Source organism: Ochotona curzoniae, unplaced genomic scaffold (assembly GCF_017591425.1).
Source record: "Ochotona curzoniae isolate NIBS_2020 unplaced genomic scaffold, NIBS_Ocur_1.0 contig_908, whole genome shotgun sequence".
Classification (NCBI taxonomy): Eukaryota; Metazoa; Chordata; class Mammalia; order Lagomorpha; family Ochotonidae; genus Ochotona; species Ochotona curzoniae.
This window is the reverse complement of record NW_024466607.1, coordinates 20,656,174-20,668,707: the sequence shown is the minus strand read 5'-3', so window position 1 is coordinate 20,668,707 and position 12,534 is coordinate 20,656,174. Positions and strand designations below refer to the sequence as shown.

The following is a 12,534-nucleotide window of genomic DNA, read 5'->3' as shown; positions in this document are numbered from 1 at the left end:
CTCTAAAAAGATTTTCAAGCTATTCTTTTTGGAAATATTTTTGTGCATTAGATTGAGTACATGCAAAGAGATCTCCAACCAAAGATTCTCTGTCTTCACAATTCTAGCATTTTGTTTTGCTTCCCCTCCTTGGCTCAGTTTTTATATGCCTACCTTTTTAACACAGTGAGCATGCTTTAAGACATGTACATGTACAGGGGGAAAAAGACATGTACAGGGGCCAGCACCGTGGTGTATCAGGTTAACCAGCATCCCATTTGGTGATAATTCAAGTCCCAGCTGCTCCAATTCCGACCCACTCTCTGCTTATGGCTTGGGAAAACAGTAGAGGATGGCCTTCGTGTTTGGGCCCCTATACCATCATGGAGACCTGGAAGAAGCTCCAGGCTCCTGGCTGTGGCCATTTGGGGAGTGAATTAGCAATGGAAGTTCTCTGTCTCTCTTTCTCTGTAACTCTGCCTTTCAAATAAAAATAATGAAATAGTTTTTTTTTTTTTTTAAAGATTTATTTTTATTATTTTTTCATTGGAAAGGCAGATATACAGAGAGGAGAGACAGAGAGGAAGATCTTCCGTCCGATGATTCACTCCCCAAGTGAGCGCAACGGGCCGATGCTATGCCGATCCGAAGCCAGGAGCCTCTTCCGGGTCTCCCACGCGGGTGCAGGTTCCCAAAGCTTTGGGCTGTCCTCGACTGCTTTCCCAGGCCACAAGCAGGGAGCTGGAAGGGAAGCGGGGCTGCCGGGATTAGAACCGGCGCCCATATGGGATCCCGGGCGTGCAAGGCGAGGACCTTTAACCACTTGCGCCACCGCGCCGGGCCCATGAAATAGTTTTTTTAAAAAAAGAAATAAAAGAAGACATATGTAACATGTCATCTCAAAAAAGCAGGGAATAGAATAGTGGGTACCAGAGCCTAGGGAAGATTTGGGGTCAAGGTAGAGAGAGGATGGTTAACAGGTACAAGATGCAGTTGATTATTAGGAATGACTTCTAATGTTCTATAGTATAGTTGAACACAATACCAGTTTATTTTGAATATTTCAAAATAGCTAGCAGAGAAAAATTTTGAATGTTCTCAGCATAAAGAAATTATAAACATTTGCAGTAATAGAGATAGATGTGTAAGTTACCAAGGTATGATTATTGCTGTTTGTATACATGTATTGAAATGTCACATTTTACCCTATAAATGGGTACAATTACCATATGTCCATTAAAAATGAAAACATAGAGGCCAGTGTTATGGCAGAGCTGGTTAAAACTGATACCTATGTGAGCACCTGTCTGCTCCACTTATGCTCCAGGTCCCTGCTGATATGCCTGGGAAAGCAGCAGAGAATAGCCCGTGTACTTGGACCCCTGCCACCCATGTAGAAGATCAGATGGAGTTCCAAGCTCCTGACTTCAGCCCAGCCACAGCCTTTGAGGCCATTTGGGGAGTGAATCAGCAGATAAAACATTGATCTTTCTCTCTCTCTCTCCCCCATCCTCTTTTTTCCTCTCTGTAACTCTTTCAAATGTGTAAATATGTCTTTAACAAATACTAAAAATATGTTCAATGAAAAGATGAGCAATTTGGAACTCAGTAGTTGAATCTAACGAGCCAAGACTGAATATTGTATTTTCTCCTTTCAGATAAACTTATGTGTCAATATGCTAAATAAATCTGTTTGGTATATGTCTATAAGAATGGATGGATAAATACAGCATCATAATAGTGTTATTTCTTTTTCTCCTTTTCCCAAGTGAGTGTTGGTGACCTCCCAGACTGAGTCTGTAAGACCTATTGGTGTAGATGGTTGCTTCCTGCCCTTCTGCCCAAAACTTACTTTCCTCTTTGTTTGCACAGATAAACATCATTCAGGGAATTGTGGCCGAAATCAACACCAAGACTGGGGAATCGGAGTGTCGCTATTACAAAGAGCGGCTGCTTTACTTGGAAGAAGGCCAGAAGGACTCTCTGATTGACAGCTCAAGAGTCTTGTGTTGTCATGGGGAACTGAAGAACAACAGAGGCGTGGTAAGGCCTACTCTCCTTGAGCAGGTTCTTTCAATCACAGATTGGCTCTCCAGGGTCTTTTATAAGCAATAGAAAATGTTTGTACTCATAGATGAGAATTCTGAGTGTATATATACTGTGAAGATATAGCTTAGAATCATTTTTTTTTAATGCCATGAATCAGTATATATTCAAAAATGATGCTGGAAGCCAACATAATTTTGTCAACGTTTTATTTTCTTTGATATTGATCTTCAATGTGTGTATGTGAGTGAGAGAGAAAGAAGGAATGTTTGAAATTTCTGTGTTGAGGGGCTGGCAGAACGGTTTAGCGAGCTAATCCCCCACCTGCAAGCGCCGGGATTTCATATGGCCACCAGTTTGTGTTATGGCTGCTCCACTGCCCATCTAGCTCCCAATGGAGGATGACCCAAAGCCTTGGGCCCCTGCACTCACATGGGAGACCCAGAAGTTTCTGGCTTCCAGCTTCTGATTGGCTCAACTCTGATCATTGCAGCCATTTGAAGAGTGAACCAGCAGATGGCAAATCTTTCTTTCTGTATTTCTCTCTGTAAAAATCTGCCTTTCCAATAAAAATAAATCATTAAAAAATAAAATTTCTTGGCCCAATGCAATAGCCTAGTGGCTAAAGCCCTCACCTTGAATTCGCCAGGATATCATATGGGCGCCAGTTCTAATCCTGGCAGCTCCACTTCCCATCCAGCTCCCTGCTTGTGGCCTGGGAAAGCAGTTAAGGATGGCCCAAAGCCTTGGGACCCAGCACGCATGTGGGAGACCCGGAGGAGGTTCCTGGCTCCTGACTTCAGATCAGCTCAGCGTCAGCCATTGTGGTCACTTGGGAAGTGAATCATCAGGCGGAAGATCTTCCTCTCTGTCTCTCCTCCTCTCTCTATATCTGACTTTTCAATGAAAATAAATAAATAAAAATAATAAAATTTCTGTGTTGAAATAGCCACTGGGAGAGTACTTCCCTTTTGATTGTAATTTCATCTTCAGTCTCTAGTCGACCCTTGTAGTGAAAGCCAAGGGGGTTCTTTGTTGAAGCTTTGTTAATTCAAGGGACACTCTCTTAACCTGGGCAAGGCTGGCTGAGAAATGCTCCCTGATTCTCAGGGCTGCTGGATCCCCACCAGCTGATGGGGCAGTGAGTGCTGCTGGAGGACACATTCATGTTTGACAAGGGAGTTATGGATTGCTGAAAACTGTGTTCTGCATCTTGCTGATCTTTAGAAAATGCTGGTGGACTTCTGTCTGACATTCAGCTTCTAGAATGTTCTTTCTAGGAAGCCTTCGGGGAAAAAGTCAGAGAGATGCATTGGTGGGGCTGTTCCTCCTGTGTGTTAGTTGAGGATTGAGGACTCTGTGGGGTGCCTAGAGCAGTAAAGATGAACTCGACTTGTACCACAGACAGATGGATTTTGAGGACAAAATGTAGTCGGACTGAGAGGTGTTTTTCTTTTTCTCTCCTCCAGTAGCATTGCAGAAGTCATTATGAATAAAGTCCTATGCTAGAAAGAAAAAAAAAAGCACAGTAGCTAGAGGGCTAAGAGGAGCTGGGACTAGCAGGAGGAGCTCTCAGGGAGTGTTCGTCAATGAAGGCATGTTTAAAAGATTGTTCAGACCATCTGAGCTGGAAAGGTCTTCCTTGGCCACAAGCTTAAAGCAGAAACAGGATAGAAATCTCTGAACATTAAGTGCATAAAACAGTGGCCAGCGCCTTCATGCCCTACCCCAGCAGAAACTGATAATGTATTCTTTTCACACTGCCTACCCCCAGAGACTTTATCTTGGTCATCTAAGTTATATTTTGCTTTTATACTGTTTTTAAATAGACATTATAATTTTTAATTGGGTCTCTCTCTTTCTCTCTCCCTTCCTGTGTGTGTGTGTGCATGTGTGTTGGGTACAAAGGGTGGGATGTGGAGAGGAGAGGAGAGGAGGAGAAACCCGTGAATTTCTTTTCTCCCAAATATGAAATGAGCTTGTCATGCTGAATGTACTTCCCCAGGCTCACATTAAAATTCTGAGTTTGCACTCTGCCTTCTGGTCTACCCCCTTCGAGTCACTGGGATGATAATATGCATATTCCCTTCAGTAAACCAGAACTCAAGTATATGAAGTTGTGGATTTTTCCACTTCCAATGTCTAATTCCTTCCAAAAGATGGGGGAAGAATAAAGCCATTAAAATTGAGTAGAGCAAATTGATCCCAGATCTACCCAGCAAACTGGCTTTGATATGATTTGAGACAAGCTTTTGTTGTTGTTGTTGCTTTGTAAGGTAGGATGCATTTAGTTCACTCCCCAAAAGACCCGTAATGGTGCCAGGCCCAAGGTCAAACCAGAAGCAGAGAGACTAAACCCTTGTTGCTGGATGGAAGCCATCTGCTTGAGCCATTGCCGCTACTGCCTACCAAGGTCCCTATTAACAGGAAACTGAAGTCACACACTGGATCCAGATGTTGAATCCAGGAACTCTGATAAGAGCTGCAGAATCTTCTCGTTTGGAGTTCTTGGATATAGCTGGCGCTCAGCTCTGTGGTCAAGGAACATGTGTTTTCATGGATTTGGGAAGCAAAAATTAACATTAGGCTTTGATACACCAGTCTCACCTTCTGTAGACTATTGTTCATTTTGATCCAATGGAACTATATTGGACAATATAAAACAAAGTCAGGAGCATGTTTCCCCTACCCTCCTTCATCACTGAGGCTGGAGGCTGTGTGTGTCTGTACAGGATGTGAATTGCAGGGTGAATATGGCTCCCAAAGTGGCAGCCTTGCTCACAACATCTGTGCAGAATGGCTCTACAGTGGGTTGTTTGGGAGGAGCTTCTACAGAAGGCAGTGGGTATATCTTGCAACACCTCAGACGTGCCCAAGTGCCCAGCTCCTGGAGTGGGATTTGAGCCTAGAAGTTCATAATCCAGGATGAACTTGGATGATCCAGAACTCACCTGCTTAGAGAAATCCTCTGGATTCTTTTCTAGAAACTGCATGTATTTCTGTTCCAAGAAGTGCTCGTAATCACTCGAGCCATCACTCACAACGAACAGCTCTGCTACCAGCTGTACCGACAGCCGATCCCAGTGAAGGACCTCTTGCTGGAAGACCTGCAGGACGGAGAAGTGAGGCTGGGCGGTTCCCTGCGCGGAGCGTTCAGCAACAATGAGAGGAGTACGTACACATGGGTCTGGCCCGGGCTGGGTTAACCTGTTGGGCGGTTTTGTTGGTGGTAGGTTAGGAGTAGCCGGCAGGTGCTAAGACCAGTGCCTCATGGTCCAGTTGCATTCCAGCACTGTCTCATCAGTTACTGATAATGTCCCCTTGCTCATCTCCTGTGAGTTTCAATTTCCCACCTGAAATGTGGACATGTGGGCATCCCTCCCACATAAGGTTGTGAAAAGAACTAAGTAAAATACTCTGAGGGAAGTTGTCTGCACATAGCTGATACATCCTAAGTTCCCTTTCTCTGTCTCCTCCTGTTGGATAAAAGCATGCTTAATACTAGATACTCCCTCTGGGGAGAATGGTTGTGTAAAAGTAGATTTTTTTTAGTTGAACTGGCAAATATCCTTACAGAGGCTGGGAGGAAGGTTCATCTGTAGCATTACTCAGATGGGCCTCTCTTAATATGAGGCTTCTTAAACGGAGGAATTAACCCAGAAATCCTAAGACAGCATCTCCTGTGTGTCAAGCATTGCTCCTGGCCCTAAATACTCAGTGGTGAGCCAAGCAGTTAAATGCCTTGTCCTCTACGTAGCTCACATCGCGACAGATGATAAAACACAGTGTACATGTGCTATTGAGAAAACTGAAAGCTGGAACAGGTGGCAGAGGGGTAGCATTGCGAGATCTGTTTCAGATAAGATGGTCAGGGAGGCCTTCTTTGAGCATCTAATGTCTGTGCCTTCTGGATTAAATAGACATGATATTGTCAGAAAAATAGGTGTGCACTGTCTCTTACCTACTCCCCAATCCCTCTGCCATACTAGGAGTGAAATAAGGGCTTATAGTCCTGGAGTATGTGCCAGGCATTGCATAAGCATTTATCTGTGTGATGCCATTTATTCCTGGTAATAGCCTTGTAAAGGAGGTTCTTACTTCCCCCCATTTTACAAATAAGGAAGCTGAGACATAGAGGAACTAGGGAATAAGTCAAGAGCCAAAGAAGAGCTCATGTTTCTAAGGGTCTAGGTTTATTCTCCAGCCCACAACAGCGAGTGTTGTAACTTTTGGGCCCCATCTGCCTTTTTCATTCATTTCGTCTGTGGTGCCACTGTCACTGGCGACAGGGTTGATGCAGGGAGTGTGATACCTGTGAACCAAACCTCGCGTGTGGCATGCAGGGCCCACTAAATACTAGTTACTATTGTTGTTGTTAGATTAAATAAGATGTTTCTCATATTGTGTGATAGCATTTTTTAATAGTGTATGTGGCTCCTGTCATTATTAAAATGTAACTTCCTTTAAAAAGGTAACCAAATACATAACAGCTCTGTGTTTTGACATATCTTTTCAATCACTGGAAACTAAATGCACTGGGACTCTCAAGCAAACCATTGGCATATTTTGGTGGTACAAAGAGCTCCTTAAACTAGAAAAACAAAAGCTATGTAATGGCTTACAGATTATCAGACTTACCCTGCACGTACTGGGTCAGAAGTGGAGCACCCAAGAATCCATTTTTTGTGTATGAATAGTGTTTATTTACATGAGCAGCTGAAAAATTTCATCTGTTGGTTTTTTCCCTAAATGCCTGCAACAGCTTCAGCCCCAGTGGCCAGGAATTCTACTCCAGTGTCCCCCAGGAGTGGCAGGGACTCAGCTAAGCCATTACCTGGTACCCCCTCCCACCCCCCCGAGTATGTGTTGGCAGGTAACGGGGACATGGAGGAGCCAGGACTCAAACCCAAGCGTTCCAATATGGGATGCAGGTGTCTTGACCACTAGACCAAACAGCCATTCCAGGAGCTACAGTTTTAACAAGCTCTGCAGTCAGCATTGGTGACAAGTCTCCCTGGGACCTCTGACCCTGAGCTGTTGTAAGCTGAGAACCGGCTGCTTGCTTGTGTGAGCTGGATCTGCGTCAGTGGCGATTGGTTGGCCCGCAGCTCTGCAGGGCAGAGAGGAGCCATGTGTTGCATTGGCAGGAAAGACTTTATGCTCAGCTATGTCTGGTGTGGGAGCCAGAAGGGTTAGCCTCACTCCAGGTATTGTCTTTGACCTGAGTCTTACCTCTCCAATGATCTATTTTTTTAATCCCCCTTCATGTATTTTCAATTCTAGTTAAAAACTTCTTCAGGGTGAGTTTCAAAAATGGATCCCAAAGTCAGACGCACTCGCTCCAAGCCAGTGACACCTTCAACAAGCAACAGTGGCTCAACTGTATCCGTCAAGCCAAAGAAACAGTTGTGTGCGCGGCTGGGCAGGCCGGAGTCATCGACTCGGAAGGATCCTTCCTAAATGCCGACTCGGAGAGCAGGGAGCCACAGGGGGAAATGAAGCCTGAACAGATGGACCAATCAGACAGCGAGTCAGACTGTAGCATGGACACGAGTGAAGTCAGCCTTGACTGTGAGCGCATGGAGCAGACGGACTCATCCTGTGGGAGCAGCAGGCACGTGGAAAGCAACGTCTGACAAAAGCGTGTGTCTGGCCTGGAAGCAGCCCTGTGTCTTACTTGTACAGTATTTGCATTCCACATGTGGAGCCGTTTGGAGAAGCACTTTTTTGAATACTTTGGTGACTGTGCTGGCCCCGGGCTCACACTGTGTCTCTACGTGTGTCCCGAGTACTGTAACTGCCAGTCACACTGTATAAGCTGGGGTCTGTGGCAGCCATTACCCTGTGTTGTCTTTCAGAAGCATCTGGATGGATGGAGAGGTACTTAAGACAAGTTACTTACAGTTGTCCTGCTGGATTTTTCTAAAAGTAGAAAGGAAAAGGATCTCTAAGCTGTTGTCTCTGCAGAGTGCCCGTGTTTGTCCAGCTCTTTGACATGTAGCTGAAGGCCTGGGATTTAGAGAGCTTCACAAAACAGGATGTGACAAAGCCACCCTAGAGAAGACAGAGGGAGAATGGAGAAAGATCACCCTTGGAAGTGAACTGGTTTTGATGTCATTTTACCTGAAGGCCATCTCGAGGGGTTCTGAAGGCTGCACTGTGCAGAGGACAAGGCGTCGTGTGAACCCTGCCATTCCCCTCCCCAGTGCACGTTGGATGTGCTCATCTCTTAGGACATGAAACTGAGGCTGACCTCACAAGGGCCATGACAGCTCCGAATCTCTCATGGAAATGTACACAGCACCAAAAGTTGTCTGTCCCACTTAGTGGCTTGCCTTAGAGAGCCATTCCTAACCTGAAACATCAGAGTCAGCCCCACAGGGCCAGGGGAAACCTGGCAGGATGGGAAGAAAAGCCCCAGCCTTGACTTGTGTCATCTGTGTGGGCCTCCTCAGGATATGGAATTGGGAACAAGGACAAAATGAAAGCATTCTGTGAGTGTATCCGTGATGCTGCCCACACGGACACATAGGAAGAATCGGGAAGGCAAAGAGCTTCGTCAGACCTCCTGTGGGAAGGGCTAGAAGAGAGAAAGCGTCTCTTGGAGACAGACCTGAGTCCTGAGGTCTCCTTCTCTGCTGTTGGGTCTCAGAGTTCTAATTACATTCTTCCAAGGCCAATTACTGATGATCAGCCAAAACCTCTTGGTCTCATCTTGATTTGCATACAGTGCAGGGTAGGGTGTAGACCTTTTAAAAAGTTACCTAAATACCCAGCAAAGCTCTCTGTAAGTGTAAATATTCAGGATGACCCCCCCTTGCAAAATTATACCCACACCAGCACTAGTAGTAGTGATTCTAAATTATTGCCAAAAAAGTTTTTTTTTAAATATTCTGTGTCTTTCAAGTTTACAGAAAAGAAAGCAGTAAATACAATATTGTCATTATGTACATGTATCATGTGCATTCAGAGCAGCCATGTGACAAAATTTATCAATGTAGAAACAACGTATATTACATTATTATTTTTCAAGAGAAAACTTGTGGTCAGTTTTACCCTGTAAAACCTATTTCTGTATTTATAGATTTTAAACATGGTGAATTTTTTCTATTGCAAGTTTATTTAAAACTGCTTTGTTTCTCAAGTTGCTGAAGTTAGCAAGGAAGTGAATCTGCTGCGGATGGAGGCAGAAGAACGCTGAGAGAAAAGACATTTCAAGTGGGGAAAGAAGGACCCAATCTTTGCAGGAGATATCAGCCACTTTGGCCAATGTGTTGAGAACAGAGGTTCGTCCAGCGTTGACCTATGCGAAGGAAGGCACTGAATGTATTGAGGAAATGAATGTTTTTATATAATGGCCTTAAACTTTTCTGGAAGCATTTCAAATAAATTACCTTAAAATGCTACCCGCCTTGTGTACGGTGTTTGCCCTACCAAGAACAGCTGTCACCTGTCCTAGTGAGGTGACCAAAAATTCAGTCTTTCCTTGTGGTTCTCAGATACACACGTTAAAGAGGGAGTAGGTTGAAATAAATATTCTGATTTATTTCATCAGGGCTTTTGCATGACTCAGGTTTCTAAGATCTGTTTAAGTATTCTTTACTTATTCATGTATTTGTTGTTGATGCCTGTCTTGATTCCCACTGTGTATTTACTCGAGTGATAAGCCATAATTGTTACAGAAAACAGTTGAACTCATTGTTAATTTAAGTGACTGTGGATGAATCTGAAGCTACATAAGAAGATGCATTTTCTTTTGCAATTCTATTGAAATTTCAGTCTACTTTTAAAGAATTAATATGAATAATCTTGGGTCTGCTTTTTATTGCTCAAATTTACAATTTTAATCTCATCCCACTTCCCAAAATCTCACTACCCTATCTAAAGTCAAGAGTTTAAGCAGGGCCCGGTGCGGTGGCGCAAGTGGTTAAGGTCCTCGCCTAGCACGCCCGGGATCCCATATGGGCGCCGGTTCTAATCCTGGCAGCCCCACTTCCCTTCCAGCTCCCTGCCTGTGGCCTGGGAAAGCAGTCGAGGACAGCCCAAAGCTTTGGGACCCTGCACCCGCGTGGGAGACCCAGAAGAGGCTCCTGGCTTCAGATCGGCATAGTATCGGCCCGTTGCGCTCACTTGGGGAGTGAATCATCGGACGGAAGATCTTCCTCTCTGTCTCTCCTCTCTGTATATCCACCTTTCCAATCAAAAAATAATAAAAATAAATCTTTAAAAAAAAAAAAGAGTTTAAGCAGGGAGCTGGTGCTCTGGCATAGTGGGCAGTCACCACCTGTAATGCTGACCAGTTCAAGTCCTGGCTGCCCTACTACTGACCCAGCTCCCTACTGATGCTCCTGGAGAAGCAGTGGAAGATGGCTACATACTTGAGCCCTGCAGTCACGTGGGAGACCAGGAAGAAGTTCCTGGCTCCTGACCTCACACTGGCCCACTTCTGGCCATTGTGGTCTTCTTGGGAGTGAACCAGTGAATGGAAGAATTGCTTGTCTTGCTCCCTCCTTCTTTCCCTCCTTTTCTCTCCCCTCCATGTCTTTCTCCTCCTCATCTCCATCTCTGTCTCTCTCTCTCTCTCTGTGCCCTTCTGTAACTCTGCCTTTCTTATAAACACATAAATCTTAAAAAAAAAAAAAATTTAAACAAAGGACTAGCATTGTGGTACAGCAGGTGAAGCCACTGCTTGAAGTACCTGCATTCCGTATGCGTGCCTGTTTGAGTCCTGACTGCTCCTCTTGACATCCAGCTTCCTGGTAATGCTCCAGAGAAGGCAGCAGAGGATTGCCACAGTGTTTGGGCCCCACAACCCATGTGGGAGATCTGGATGTTTTTCGGGCTCCTGGCCTTAGCCTGACTAAACCCTGGTTGTTGCAGCCATTTTGAGGAATGAATCAGTGCATGGAAGACCTTTCTCTTTCAGATAAATAAGCATTAAAAAAAAAAAAAGTTAGTCTTATTTCCCTCAAAAGTGGAGTTTGCAGTTGAGAAAGGTAAAAGTTTGAGCTGTTGGTAGCCAGTTCTCAGTAGCATTAGCGCAATAAAACTGGTGATTAGTATTATCTCTTTAATAGACTAATCATTTCCTGTAATGCATGCTACTAATTTCAAGATTAGATAAGATATTCATATAAACAGTGCCCAGCATGATGGCTCAATTAGCTAAATAAATATTGTTTGATTGATTGATTGTTATTGGAAAGGCAGATATACAGAGAGAAGGAGAGACAGAGAGGAAGATCTTCTAGCTGCTGTTCACTCCCTAAGTGGCCACAGCAATGCTGGAGCTGAGCCAATCTGAAGCCAGGAACCAGGAGCTTCCAGGTCTCCCACACGGATGCAGTATTCCAAGGCTTTGGGCCATACTGTACTGCTTTCCCAGACCACAAGCAGAGAGCTAGGTGGGAAGTGGAGCAGTTGCAAAATGAACTGGTGCCCATATAGGATCTTGGCAGAAGCAAGGCAAGGATTTAGCCACTGGGCTATTGTGCTAGGCCCAATAAACATATCATTTTTAAAAATATGTTTATATAAACAAATGTAAATCCAAAATTTTCTCCCAAATAAGAACTTAAATTTTTTGAAGATTTATTAATTTTTATTTGGAAGGGAGATTTACACATAGAAGGAGAGACAGAGAGAGATCTTCCATCCACTGGTTCACTCCACAAATGGCCCAAATGGCTGATCCAAAATCAGGAGATAGGAGCTTCTTCCACATCTCCCACAGGGTTCTGGGGCCCAAGAACTTGAGCCATCTTCTACTGCCTTTCCACTCCATACGCGGTGAGCTGGATTGGAAGTGGAGCAGCTAGGATACAAACTGGCATCCATATGCAATGCTGGCATTTGCAAGCTGAGGATTAGCCTGGTGAGCCATCAGGCCAACCCCCAGAACTTGTTCTTTCATTTTCCTCCTGTTCCTATTCTTTCTCCCATTTAGCTATTTTGGGAGGTTACTCCTTGCTTCACTGCCCTGGTTACATTGTCTGTGGACACTATGTATCTTGCATGGTGTATTAGACAATGTTGCTGCTAATATATTGTGAGTCCATACAAATGATAGGACTAACTAGTTTTCTTCAGTCTTTTTCTTTTTAAAAAGATTTATTTGGGCTTGGTGTTGTGGCCTATGTTAGAGTCCTCACCTTGAATGTGATGGGATCTGGTTCTAATCCCTGCCGCCCCGCTTCCCATTCAGCTCCCTGCTTGTGGCCCAGGAAATTAGGAGAGGACGGGCCAAGGCCTTGGAACCCTGCACCCATGTGGGAGACCTGGAAGAAGGTCCTGGCTCCTTGGTTTGGATCAGCATAGTCCAGCTGTTCACTTGGGAAGTGAATCATCAGGCGGAGGATCTTTCTCTCTGTCTCTCTCTGTATATCTGACTTTGCAATAAAAATAAATATTTAAAATTTTTAAATTTTTATTGGAAAAGCAGATTTATGGAGAGAAGGAGAGACAAAGATCTATCCACACGTTCACTCCCCAAATGACCACAGTGGCCAG

The 12,534-nt window shown here is 44.5% G+C and overlaps 1 protein-coding gene across 5 annotated transcripts in view; it reads left to right on the top strand.

Annotated features, from left to right (window-relative positions):
* Positions 1–9,832, top strand: part of ARHGEF3 (Rho guanine nucleotide exchange factor 3) — a 249,310-nt gene extending 239,478 nt beyond the window's left edge. For all 5 annotated transcript variants that reach the window (XM_040994676.1, XM_040994678.1, XM_040994680.1 and 2 more), the window contains 3 exons: positions 1,852–2,022; positions 5,010–5,196; positions 7,309–9,832. In XM_040994676.1, the coding sequence (XP_040850610.1) occupies positions 1,852–2,022; positions 5,010–5,196; positions 7,309–7,661 (711 nt within the window). In that variant the 3' untranslated portion in view covers positions 7,662–9,832. The remainder of the gene's footprint in view (positions 1–1,851; positions 2,023–5,009; positions 5,197–7,308) is intronic.
* Positions 9,833–12,534: the final 2,702 nt, after the last annotated feature.